Source organism: Oryx dammah, unplaced genomic scaffold (genome assembly GCF_014754425.2).
Source record: "Oryx dammah isolate SB20612 unplaced genomic scaffold, SCBI_Odam_1.1 HiC_scaffold_11, whole genome shotgun sequence".
NCBI classification, from domain to species: domain Eukaryota; kingdom Metazoa; phylum Chordata; class Mammalia; order Artiodactyla; family Bovidae; genus Oryx; species Oryx dammah.
In genome coordinates this window covers 40,915,570-40,928,714 of record NW_024070195.1, presented here as the reverse complement: position 1 = coordinate 40,928,714, position 13,145 = coordinate 40,915,570, and the positions used below count along the sequence as shown (strand labels likewise).

The 13,145-nt window shown below is 45.8% G+C and overlaps 1 protein-coding gene across 1 annotated transcript; it reads left to right on the top strand.

Moving 5' to 3' along the window:
* Nucleotides 1–5,010: 5,010 nt before the first annotated feature.
* On the top strand, nt 5,011–12,946 carry LHFPL5 (LHFPL tetraspan subfamily member 5). Its single transcript, XM_040249053.1, has 3 exons — nt 5,011–5,574; nt 9,402–9,638; nt 12,816–12,946. The coding sequence occupies exons 1-3, from the start codon at nt 5,163–5,165 to the stop codon at nt 12,944–12,946; spliced, it is 780 nt and encodes a 259-aa protein (XP_040104987.1). The 5' UTR covers nt 5,011–5,162.
* Nucleotides 12,947–13,145: the final 199 nt, after the last annotated feature.

Genomic DNA, 13,145 nt, shown 5'->3' with positions numbered 1-13,145 from the left:
CCCTTCCCCACCACTCCGTTCCTTCTCCCAAGTCAAGATGAGGAGGCTGGGAAAGGAACTGGAACCAAAGAGCTCTTTCTATCAAAATGCATCAGTCCTAGTATTGCCAGCAGGGCATGGCTACCTTTCCAGAGGTGAAAGAATGCAGATTTTTCCATTCCAAACAAAGAATATATCAAAAAGAACTTTGATAATGTTTGTGCTTCCAAAATACAAGCAAGAAGTAGGTAAGAACTTTTTTGTACCCAAACCTCATATGGTCTAACCACCCCTTCCCCAATCTAAAGAGTGTTTTGCTTTGGCTTTCCCCCCCGCAAAGAAGAATCGATTTCTGATTCCCACATGCGATCATATGTGTTTCTCTCACATACGTGATGTTGAATGAGGGGCTTCCCCGGTGGTCCAGTGGCTAAGACTCTGCCCTCCCAATGCAGGGGCCCTGTGTTCAATCCCTGCTCAGGGAACTAGATCCCACATGCCACAGCTAAAAGATTGCACATGCTGCAACTAAGACCCAGCACAGCCAAAGAAATAAATCAGTTTTAAAAAAGGAATCCCCCATAATATTGAATAAGAAAACTCATGGACAAAAGAACACAGATGGTTTGATTCCATCTACATGAGATGGCTGTCTCACCGGAACCTCAGGAAGCAGGAGAGGCTTCTCTCAAAGGCAGGGGAAGCTCTGCTGATCAGGCCAAACAAAAGGTGTCTGCTAGTCCTGAACACGGAGAAGGCAATGGCACCCCACTCCAGTCCTCTTGCCTGGAAAATCCCATGGATGGAGGAGCCTGGCAGGCTGCAGTCCATGGGGTCTCGAAGAGTCGGACACGACTCAACGACTTCACTTTCATTTTTCACTTTCATGCATTGGAGAAGGAAATGGCAACCCTCTCCAGTGTTCTTGCCTGGAGAATTCCAGGAACGAGGGAGCCTGGTGGGCTGCCATCTATGGGGTCACACAGAGTTGGACACGACAGAAGTGACTTAGCAGCAGCAGCAGCAGTCCCAAACAGCCTGGCCCCAGGTTACGGCCTTTTCTGAAGGGGGGAACATACAGCCCCTACTCTGGAGAAGCTCCCAGCTCGATGGTGAAGATACAGGTCATGCCTTGTTGAACTTTCAATCTGATGGCGAGGACTAATCACAAAACTGAAGAAATTTAAGAGGAAACACAGGTTAACAGCACAATATGCTTCAGGCAGGGTTCTTTTTAACAGTGAAATACGGGAAACTGTTGAAATACCCCCAAGGAGGGGAATAATTAAACAATTACATAAACATTAAAGATCACATTTTTGAAAAACTAGTAATGTGAGAAAACACTGATGGTGAAATGCTAAGTGAAAATAATTAGATATTAAATGTAAACTGGAGAAGGAAACAGCAACCCACTCCAGTATTCTTGTCTGGAAAATCCCATGAACAGAGGAACCTCACAAGCTATATAGTTCATGGGGTCACAAAAAGTTGAACACAACTGAGCACAAATGTATATACATTATTATCCAACTGTATAAAGCACTATGTCCAGAAGGAGGGGAATACACCAAAATGTTAACAAAGATAATAATAATAATAAACATTTTTGAGCATTTTTATATGTGAGGCCTTGGGTTAAACATTTTCCATATGTTATTTTACCTAACCGGTATGTGATAGATACTATTATTATACTCATCTTACAGATGAATAAACTGAGGCTCAGGAAGCTAAACCCTCAGTTAACAAGTTCAAGTTTTGTTCAGTCACTCAGTTGTGTCTGACTCTTTGCGACCCCATGGACTGCAGCATGCCAGGCTTCCTTGTCCATCACCAACTCCCTGAGCTGCTCAAGCTCATGTCCATCGAGCCAGTGATGCTATACAACCACCTCATCCTCTGTCTTCCCCTTCTCATGCCTTCAATCTTTCCCAGCATCAGGGTCTTTTCCAACGAGTCAGCTCTTCATATCACGTGGCCAAAGTATTGGAGTTTCAGCTTCAGCATCACTCCTTCCAATGAATATTTAGGCCTGATATCCTTTAGGATTGACTGGTTTGATCTCCTTACAGTCCAAGGGACTATCAAGAATCTTTTCCAATATCACAGTTCAAAAGCATCAGTTCTTCACCACTCAGCTTTCTTTGTAGTCAAACTCTCACATCCATATATGACTATTGAACAAACCATAGCTTTGACTAGACAGACCTTTGTCAGCAAAGTAACGTCTCTGCTTTTAATATTCTGTCTAGGTTGGTCATCGCTTTTCTTCTAAGGAGCAAGTGTCTTTTAATTTAATGGCTGCAATTACCATCTGCAGTGATCTTGGAGCCCCCAAAAATAAAGTGTGTCACTGTTTCCATTGTTTCCCCATCTATTTGCATGAAGTGATGGGTCTGGATACCATGATCTTCGTTTTTTGAATGTTGAGTTTTAAGTCAGATGTTTTGCTCTCCTCTTTCACCTGCATGAAGAGCCTCTTTAGTTCTTCTTTGATTTCTGCCATAAGTGTGGTATCATCTGTGTATCTGAGGTTATTGCTATTTCTCCCAGCAATCTTGATTCCAGCTTGTGCTTCATGCAGCCTGACATTTCACTTGATGTACTCTGCATATAAGTTAAATAAGCAGGGTGACAATATACAGCCTTGATGTACTTCTTTCCCAATTTGGAATCGGTCTGTTGTTCCATGTCCAGTTCCAACTGTTGCTTCTTGACCTGCCTATAGGTTTCTCAGGAGGCAGGTAAGGTGGTCTGGTATTCCCATCTCTTGAAGAATTTTCCACAGTTTGTTGTGATCCACATAGTCAAAGGCTTTGGTATAGTTAATAAAGCAGAAATAGATGTTTTTCTGGAACTTTCTTGCTTTTTTGATGACCCAGTGGATGTTGGCAATTTGATCTCTGGTTCCTCTGTCTTTTCTAAATCCAGCTTGTACATCTGGAAGTTCATGGTTCACGTACTGTTGAAGCCTGGCTTGGAGAATTTTGAGAATTACTTTACTGCCATGTGAGATGAGTACAATTGTGTGGCAGTTTGAATATTCTTTGGCATTGTCTTTCTTTGGGATTAGAATGAAAATTGACCTTTTCCAGTCCTGTGGTCACTGTTAAGTTTTCCAAATTTGCTGGCATATTGAGTGCAGCACTTTAACAGCATCATCTTTAAGGATTTGAAATAGCTCAGCTGGAATTCCATCACCTCCACTAGCTTTGTTTTTAGAGATGCTTCCTAAGGCCCACTTGACTTTGCATTCCAGGATGTCTGTCTCTAGGTGAGTGATCACATCGTGGTGGTTATCTGGGTCATGAAGAAGTATAGTTCTTCTGTGTATTCTTGTCATCTCTTCTTAATATCTTCTGCTTTTTTTAGATCCATACCATTTCTGTCCTTTATTGTGCCCATCTTTGCATGAAATGCTCCCTTGGTATCTCTGATTTTCTTGAAGAGATCTCTAGTTCTTTCCCATTCTATTGTTTTCCTCTATTTCTTTGTACTGATCACTGAGGAAGGCTTTCCTATCTCTCCTTGCTATTCTTTGGAACTTTGCATTCAAATAGGTATATCTTTCCTTTTCTCCTTTGCCTTTAGATTCTCTTCTATTCTCAGCTATTTGTAAGGCCTCCTTAGACAACCATTTTGTCTTTTTGCATTGCTTTTTCATGGGTATGGTCTTGATCACGGCCTCCTGTACAATGTCACAAACATCTCTCCATAGTTCTTCAGGCACTCTATCAGATCTAATGCCTTGAATCTATTTGTCACTTCCATTTTAATCTATTTGTATAATTGTAAGGGATTTGATGTAGGTCATATCTGAATGGTCTAGTGGTTTTCCCTACTCTCTTCAATTTAAGTCTGAATTTTGAAATAAGGAGTTCATCATCTGAGCGATAGTCAGCTCCTGGTTTTGTTTTTGCTGGCTATATAGAGATTCTCCATTTTGGCTGCAAAGAATATAATCAATCTGACCATCTAACTTGAGTCAGCTAACAAGTGGCTGACTTAAATTCAGATCTATCTAAAGCTGAAGTGAATGTTTGTGAAATGATTTTGTTTGTCCTTAGCTCCCATTTTTGGGTTATGAGTGATTTTTATTCTTTTATGTAACTTTCTTGAATTTTCTTATGCATGTATATTAATCATGAATTTGCCTATACATTTAGGAAAAATACAGGTATTTTGAAAAAGAGGGGGGAAAAGGAATAAGCCACGGTGTGGAGGAGGAGGGATGGACTGGGAATTTGGAGTTACTAGAGGCAAACTATTTATATAGAATGGATAAACAAGAAGGTCCTACTGTACAAAAGCATATGTTAAAGTCTGAGAAGGCTCATAAGGACCGTTCTTTGTGTAGTCGGTTCTATTATCACACTATCAGTCTGCATTTCAAATATATATTTACATATATGTAAATACCTCACTGTCCTTGAGAGCAGGGCCCCCGTTCTTTTTAGTATATGGTTCTTGCCTCCAACATAGGGCTCAGTACGCAGAAGGCTCTTAGTAATTGTCCCCTGAATGATATAGGGAGGAGAAACCAGTGACCCGGAAGACTTTGCTGGCCTCAGAGGGATTGGAGGTTCCAGGAGGACATACAGGGAATCAGGGAAGGATGGGCTGGGCTGGGGACTGTGCTCCAGAAGTGGTTTGGCGGCAGGACACCGAGCGAGAGGAAGGTGACAACCACCGCCCCGCCCTTTCGGTCCTTGCCAGCCCGGCTCCGGCTCCGGAGGGTGAAGAGGGGCCTTGATTCCCAGGCGCGGGCTTGTGGAGTGGGTGGGGCGGCCGCTCTGCCCTCTCCTCTGCCGCGGAGCCCGGGGCGCTGGCCACGGTGCTGAAAGCTGCTCGCGCGGTGGAGGGAGCGGGGCGGAGCCGGGACAAGCGAAGAGGGCGGAGCTCCCTGGGGCTCTCGGCTGGGAGGGGGCGGGGCAGGGCGGCACCCGCAGGCCCGGGACCCCGGCGGGTTTGAGGGGAGGCAGGAGACCCGAGGCAGGCCGGCTCGAGCAGAGCAGACACAGCCCCTGGACAAGCTTCCCCAGGAGAAGCCAAAGTCATCCTCCCTGACCTCAGCCTCCTCCCCACACCCAGCTAAGGGGGTGACCCACTTCTGGGCTTCTATCCGTTCGCAAAGCCACTTCCAGCCCCCAAGTCCCCACCCAGGACCCAGCGCCCTCAAGATGGTGAAGTTGCTGCCTGCCCAGGAGGCAGCCAAGATCTACCACACCAACTACGTGCGTAACTCGAGGGCCGTGGGCGTGATGTGGGGCACGCTCACCATCTGCTTCTCCGTGCTGGTCATGGCGCTCTTCATCCAGCCCTACTGGATCGGTGACAGCGTCAACACGCCCCAGGCGGGCTACTTTGGCCTTTTCTCCTACTGCGTGGGCAACGTGCTGTCTTCTGAGCTTATCTGCAAGGGTGGCCCGCTGGACTTCTCCTCTGTCCCTTCTAGAGCCTTCAAGACTGCCATGTTCTTTGTGGCCTTGGCCATGTTCCTCGTCATTGGCTCCATCATCTGCTTCAGCCTGTTCTTCGTCTGCAACACGGCCACTGTCTACAAGATCTGTGCGTGGATGCAGCTGGCTGCGGGTGAGCAGGGATGGTGGGAGGGCAGGGAGCCCCTTGCCCCGCCCCAAGGCCACAGGAGCAGGGGCAGCATCCCTCCTTCCCTGGAGTTGCTGAGTCTCCAGCTCAGTTGTTGTCCTGTATAGCCCAGCCATACTGTGTGCTCTTCAGATGCTTCTGAAGAGTAACAAGTCTCAGGATGGCCAAGACCAAAACGACTTTAAAGATCAAATGGTTCAACTCTCTCATCTTATAGATCAGGAACTGAGGTCTAGAGAGGGGAAGTGACTTGCCCAGGAGCAAATCACTCATGGGAGAGTGAAAGTCTTTGTTCCCTAATTCCAGGATTCCATCCTTGATACAGCAAGTGTGAGCACTTGAGGCAGTGAGTGGAGGTGATATTTTGTGGTGGGGGAGAGAAGTAGGGTCTTTTAGAACTATGTGGGATGAGTGGCTACTTGTGGTGCTCAGACACAAGGCCTTCTCTTCCCCTCTTTTCCTGCTTCTGGCTACAGATGGGCATCTGGGTCCTGGGGGTCACCTGGTCCTACTGTCCTCTAGAGCCCAGGAAGGGATGCCTGCCTAAGACCTTGTCCTGCAGCCCTTGGTCCCTCCTCACTCCAAGCACCACACACAGACTGTCCATACGAGGGAGATGTCCAGGAGCCTTGTTGAGGACTGCAGACTAGAGTGAAATCATCTTGACATCATTGGTTAGAATGAGAAGCAGTGTTATCCTTAGCAGGGGGAATGGGACAGGGAACTGAATCCCAGACAACCAAACACATAAACTTAGGACAGTCAGAGTTGGAGGGAGCTCTAGAGAGCTAGAGCATCCTCCCCCCAACTATAAATGAGATCTGGGGATGAGAGAAGACAAGACTTAGCCAAGACTGTGTAATAGATCACCTGGCAACCAAGGAAATAGGAGAATTATGGCAGTGAGTCCCAAGAACTAGATGAGGAGCCTCATCATGACCCAGTGAGGTGGGTTTTCCTCCCATCTGATAGATGAGGCTCCTAGCGGGTAACTTGCATTTTAGCACACAAGTCGTGAGAGACAGAACCTTCAAACTCTGAATCTTGTACTCAGGCTACTGACCTGGTTCCACAGCTGCCTTTCCAATCCCCTTGCCATCTCCCTTTCTCTGTAGTCTCTCTAAACGATGAGGAGGAGGCTGGGGCAGGGATGAGCCAAGTCTTGGTGGGCTTGAGTGGGCAGTGGGAAGAGAGAAGGGAGAATGAAGATTTAGCAGTTTTGTAACAAAGAGGAGGAGAATGGACCCTGGCATGCTTGCCAGCTGGTCCTCCAGAGCAATGGGATGCTGAAAACACCACCCTCCCTCTCTCATTCTCTGCATTCTCTCACTCTCCCAACCTCCTGCAACAGGTGCCATTTGCTGGACGAGCAGTGCTGGGAGGGCCTGGGTCGGGGAGGGATCACCAGGCCATTTGAGTCAGATCCTTGTCTGGGTCATGGAGCTGAAGACACTGATAGCAGAGGTGGCCGGGTGCCATCCCATGAAACATTTATGTTGAGGGAGAACAAAGGTGGTGTCGTGTTCCATTCTTTGGTGCTGGGGAAAGGAGGGGGCGGCAAAGGGAGGGATGAGGAGGAGGTGTGTCCCACAGCCAGTCACTGAGAGCTTCCTCCATTAGAGGAGCCCTAAACCAGTTAGCTTAATCTCGACAAGATTAAGGACCAGAGGAGGGTGCAGGAGAAGGGAAAGAGGACTGATGAGTGGGCAGTGAGGAGCTGCCGCTTAAAGTTAATTGAGCTTCTGGATGCCAGGTGTAGGCTGAGGGTGATCCCAGCTCCTAAAAACACAGCTAGAGCACGGTATACATCTCTCTGAGTTCTGGTAACTTCGTCTGTTGAAGACGGCAGAAATACAGGGCTCTTGCAGGAATGGGACGTTATAAGGCATCTTGCGCAAGGCCTGACATGTGGTAGGTGCTCGGTCAATGTGAAAAACCCAAAACAGCTTTTTCAGTCAGGGATGGATGGGATGATGCCACAGTAACAATTCCCAAATCTTCGTGGGTTAGGACAAAGGTTTATTTCTTGATCACGGTACACACTCGTTGAGGATCAGTGAAGGGTTTTGCTCTCACTGTTCTCTTCCAGAGCCCAGTCTGATGGAGCATCAGCTGTCATCTGGCTGTCATCAGTCTCTAACAGCAGTTAAATGCTCTGGCCTGGAAAAGCACACAGCATCTCTGCTCACTTATTGGCTTAAGGAATCTTTATGACCTAGACTTCAAGGAGGACTTCCTAGGTTGCTCAGTAGTTAAGAATCTGCTTACCCGTGCAGGAGATGCAGGAAACACGAGTTTGATTCCTGGGTCAGGAAGATCCTCTGGAGCAGGAAGTGGCAACCTGCACCAGTATCCTTGCCTGGAAAATTCCATGGACGGAGGAGCCCGGTAGGCTATACTCCATGGGCTCACAAAGAGTTGGACTGAGCAACTGAGAATGCACACACACACGCACGCATACAACTTCAAGGGAGGGAGGCAAGGAAGAATAATCCTGTTATGTACCTTGAATATTTGTAAACAGCTCTAATGACAGAGACATCCATTGAGGGTGCTTCCATCTGACTTTAGTGACAATAATAGTAGCAACAACTAACACTAACTAGCCACTTACCATATACCAGACACTGCTGCTGCTGCTGCTAAGTCGCGTCAGTCATGTCCAACTCTGTGCAACCCCATAGACGGCAGCCCACCAGGCTCCCCCGTCCCTGGGATTCTCCAGGCAAGAACACTGGAGTGGGTTGCCATTTCCTTCTCCAGTGCATGAAAGTGAAAAGCGAAAGTGAAGTCTCTCAGTTGTGACCAGACACTGCAGTAAACACTGAATCACATTTAATCCTCATAACCCTGCTCTGAGTCAGGTATTATTATTCTTATTTTTCCAGCAAGAGACTGGAAGTCACAAGTGGTAAGTAAGCTTGCTTGAGAATACCATGCCGGCCTCTGCTTAGAGCCCTGAGACCCCACAGTGGGGTGGCTCCCCCTACTAGGCAGATGGGTGCGGTGCTCATACAGCACTGTGGCACCACAGAAGCAACCTGTTTCCAAGCCAGAGACCCTGGGCTCTCTTCTGAAACCGCTATAGGAGAAGGGGGCCATGCCAGGCACCGGAGGACTCATCAGGTTTTACCAAAGGGTTCAGGAGGGTAACCCCTAGGGTAACCACCCAAGTATCTTCCTGTTTGTCACTGAGTCTAAAATGTCACCACTAAATACATTCAGCTCTTTGTAGAGATGTTTATCTGGGAGTCTGGGTGAATTAACTTTGAAGCCAAGAAAGTCAGGAGTTGTGGGTGCAGGTCTTGGCTCTGCCATAGCTAAAGGACTGGGTAACTCACTTGGTTTCTCTGGGACCTCAGTTTTCTAGTCTGTAAAATGGGATATTAACACATGGCCTACTTCACAGAACCGTTGTAAGGATTGACAGAAAAATAGTATATAAAGTATTTTGTGATCTGTAAGAGAAGTCTGTATTAATAAATCAGCTCCTCCTAGAAAAAAACAAAGGAGGCGTTCATCTAGGTGGGAAGGTGGGATCTGGTATATCGATCTTTATACTTTGTTGTGCTTTTTGTTTGATCTGCTGACCTTCACCGCTGACCAGTGGCTCCCAGGGGCAGATGGCTTTAACTCTTGGAGCCTCAGTTTTCTCCTCTTTGTTCGACAAGGGTGGCAGCAGCTTGCCTCTTGTGCCTCTCAAGGCTGTTAACACAGGAAGGGAGGTGGCAAGGTAACAGCAGTGCAAGGTAGGAGGGAGCAGACCGAGCTTCCCCAGCCTGACGCCATCTGCACCTCCCCTGTCCCCTCAGCCACAGGCCTGATGATCGGCTGCCTGGTCTACCCAGACGGCTGGGACTCAAGTGAGGTACGGCGCATGTGTGGGGAGCAGACAGGCAAATACACGCTGGGTCACTGCACCATCCGCTGGGCCTTCATGCTTGCCATCCTCAGCATTGGAGACGCTCTCATCCTCTCCTTCTTGGCCTTTGTGCTGGGCTACCGCCAGGACAAGCTGCTCCCTGATGACTATAAGGCTGATGGAAAAGGTAATTCTCTCCACCCCAGGGAGTTGAGGCTTCCTCTCTGCCAGTTGCCTGAGGTGTGTCCCCTGGCCAAGGGTGGGGACACCAAGACCAATCAAACACAGCTCTTGTCCCAGAGCCCAGGGGTCAGTGGAGGGTTGCAGGGTGGCATGTGGTGAGGCAAGGACAGACCTACGTGGCAGAGGCTGTCTGTGATAGAAGGGTGTCCCTCATCCCCCTGCACTCTCAGGGTCTCCGGGGAGAGAGCCCTGGTCCAGCCTGGGGAGCTAGGTGTGGCCTTCCCGTGGAAGGCAGCACTGAGGCTGGGTCTTGCAATAACAGGGGAGTCTGCTGGTGGGGAGAGGAGCATTGGGGAGCAGAGGGATGAGTTGCACTGGGAGGAGGAAAGGCAGGTGAGGGTGCAGATGTGACGGCTCCTGGACTCCAGGTGATGGGAGCCTAGCTCCCTCAGATTAGAGTCACCTTGGGATTCTTCATATATCTGTTTTCTGATCTGAGCTTCATTTCCCCTCATTAAGGGGTAGGAGGCAGGTTTTTCCTCATTTGTAAAAAATACCTACTTTACAAGATTGTACTCAGGAACAAGATAAGGCTGTCTGCTCTTCTACTGAAGATTGTACCAGAGATTATAGCCAGGGAAACTGGACAAGAAAATGAAATAAAATAAATCTAGTTTGGAGAGGAAGTAAAACCATCTCTGATGACATGATTTTTTATATGGAAAAATCGTAAATAATCCACTAAAAAACTATTAAAGCTAAAACACAACTTCAGCAAGGTTGCAGAATATAAGAATAATATACAAAAATATACTGTATTTGGATACATTAACAATGAACAATCTGAAAATGACATTAAAAAATTTCATTTATGATAGCAACAAAAAGAATACTTAGGAATAAATTTAATAAAAAAGTAAAACTTGTATGTGAAAATTAAAAAAACATGTTTAAAGGCCTAAATAAATGGGAATATCCATGTTCATGGATCAGAGGACTTAATGTTGTTGAGATGGCAATACTCCACAAACTGGTCTACAGACTTAATGCAATTTTTATCAAAATCCCAGCTGGCTTGATTTTAGGATCAGCTTGTCATTTGGAAATGCAAGAGACCTAGACTAGCCAAAATAATCTTAAAGAAAAACAAAGTTGGAGGACACACATGTCCTGGTTTCAAAACTCACTAGAAAGTTACAATGATCATGTCAGTGTGGCGCTGGCATAGGATAGACAATGGAATGAAATAGAGTCCAGAAAGAAAATCAGGCATCTACGACTGACTGATTTTCAACAAGGGTGCCAAGACCATTTAATGGGGAAAAGAATACTCTTCTCAATAAATAGTGCTGGGATAACCAGATATTTATATGCAAAAGAATAAAGTTGGGCCACCTACCACACATCACATACAGAAATTAACTCAAAATGGATCAAAGACCTAAATGTAAGATATAAAATTATAAAATTCCTAGAGAAGACCTTGGATTAGGCAATGATTTCTTATATTTGACACCTAATGCACAAATACCAAAAGGAAAAACAAAAAAAAAACCTAGATTTCCTCAAAATTGAAAACTCTGTGCTTCAAAGGATACCATAATGAAAGTGACAAGGCAACCCATGGATAGGGAGAAAATATTTGTAAGTCATAATCATAATTCTAGTATCCAGAATATATTAAAAACTCTTGTAACTCAACAATAACAATAAAAATAACCCAAGTTTTTAAATAGGCAAAGGATTTGAATAGACTTTTCATCAAGTAAGATACAAATGGCTAAAAAGCATATGAAAAAATAGTTAACATCATTAACCATTAGGAAAATGCAAGTCAAAACAATGAGATATCATTTTATACCCATTAGGATGTCTGTAACAAAAAAGGTGAATAATATCGAGTATTGATGAGCATGTGAAGAAATTGGAATCCTCACACATTGCTAGAGAAAACGTAAAATTGTGCAGTTGCTGTGGAAAGCAGAATGACAGCTCTTCAAATGATTAAAGAGAGTTACCATGTGACCCAGCAACTCCACTCCTAGGCATATATGCAAGGAAATTGAAAACACATGGGCCCACGAAAACTTGTGTGCAAATGTTCATAGCAGTTGTAAGATTCATGTATCTACTGATGACTGAATGACAAAATGTGTATATCCATACACTGAGTTATTCTTCAGCCATAAAAAGAAATGAAGTACTGGTGATTGCTACAATGTGGAAGAAAACATTGTTAAGTGAGAGAAATGAAGTGAAGAAGTGAAGTTGCTCAGTCGTGTCCGACTCTTTGTGACCCCATGGACTGTAGCCTACCGGGCTCCTCTGTCCATGGGATTTTCCAGACAAGAATACTGGAGTGGGTTGCCATTTCCTTCTCCAGGGGAACTTCCCAACCCAGGGATCGAACCCAGGTCTCCTGGATTGTAGGCAGATGCTTTATCGTCTGAGCCACAAGGGAGGAAGCCAGATAAAAAAAGACTAGATAATGTATGATCTGATTTATATAAAATGTTCAGAATAGGCAAATCCAAAGAGACAGAAAGTAAATTTTAGTAATTCCCTGGGGCTGGGAAGAGAGGGGAATTGGAAGTTATCACTAAAAGTCACAGGGTTTTTTTTGGGGGGGGGGTGATGAAAATTTCTAGAATCAGAGGTGATAGTTGCATAATGTAGTGAATACACTAACACCCACTGTCTTGTACACTTTAAATGAGTAAATTTTATGTTAGTAAATCATATCTCAATAAAAAATAATAAAAGGCTTCCCTGGTGGCCTAGTGGTTAAGAATCCACCTGCCAATGCAAAGGACATGGGTTCGATCCCTGATCCAGGAAGATCCCACATGCTGTGGAGCAACTAACTAAACCCGTGCGCCACGGTTACTGAGCCCACACTCGAAGGCCCGACAGCCGCAACTACTGTAGCCCGTGCGCCTACAGCGCATGCTCTGAAACCACCTCTGTGAGAAGCCCGCATCCTATAGGGACGAGTAGCCCCTACTCGCCACAACTGGAGAAAGCCCATGTGCAGCTAGGAGGACACAACACAGCCAAAAATAAAATAGATCTTAAAGAAAAATTGTGCTGAGGATTAGATAGTGTATATAAAGCACCAGCAATACCTGCATATTGTAGGTGATGGCTAAATGTTAGTGCTCTCCACGTTCTGTCTTTCTAGTACCTCCACTCGTTATATCATCCATCTGCCCCGCCATCTCCCCCAACACCTTTCCAGTGAGGGAGGAAGTCTACATTTGGACCTCAAGTCTATTAAGGGAGATGATCATGCAATATGGAAGCACAAGCTGATAAACATTATGAACAAAAAGTGCAAGCTTTCTTGACAGTGAATAAAAGAGGGAATAGTGTGCAGGCAATTAGCCTCAAACAAGGCTTGATTGTAAACACATCCTGTTTGTTCTCTCTTTCACTGCAGAGGAAGTCTGAAGCAGCTGGAGCATTGGTGAGTAATTCCACTGGAGGGTGGTCTGTGTGCCTTTGGAAGTGC

Excerpts from the sequence above, each read along its gene's own strand:
- LHFPL5 (XM_040249053.1), top strand. The coding sequence starts at position 5,163 with ATGGTGAAGTTGCTGCCTGCCCAGGAGGCAGCCAAGATCTACCACACC. Across the intron at positions 5,575-9,401 it reads GTGGATGCAGCTGGCTGCGG|CCACAGGCCTGATGATCGGC; the intron begins GTGAGCAGGGAT and ends CTGTCCCCTCAG. Across the intron at positions 9,639-12,815 it reads CTATAAGGCTGATGGAAAAG|TACCTCCACTCGTTATATCA; the intron begins GTAATTCTCTCC and ends CTGTCTTTCTAG.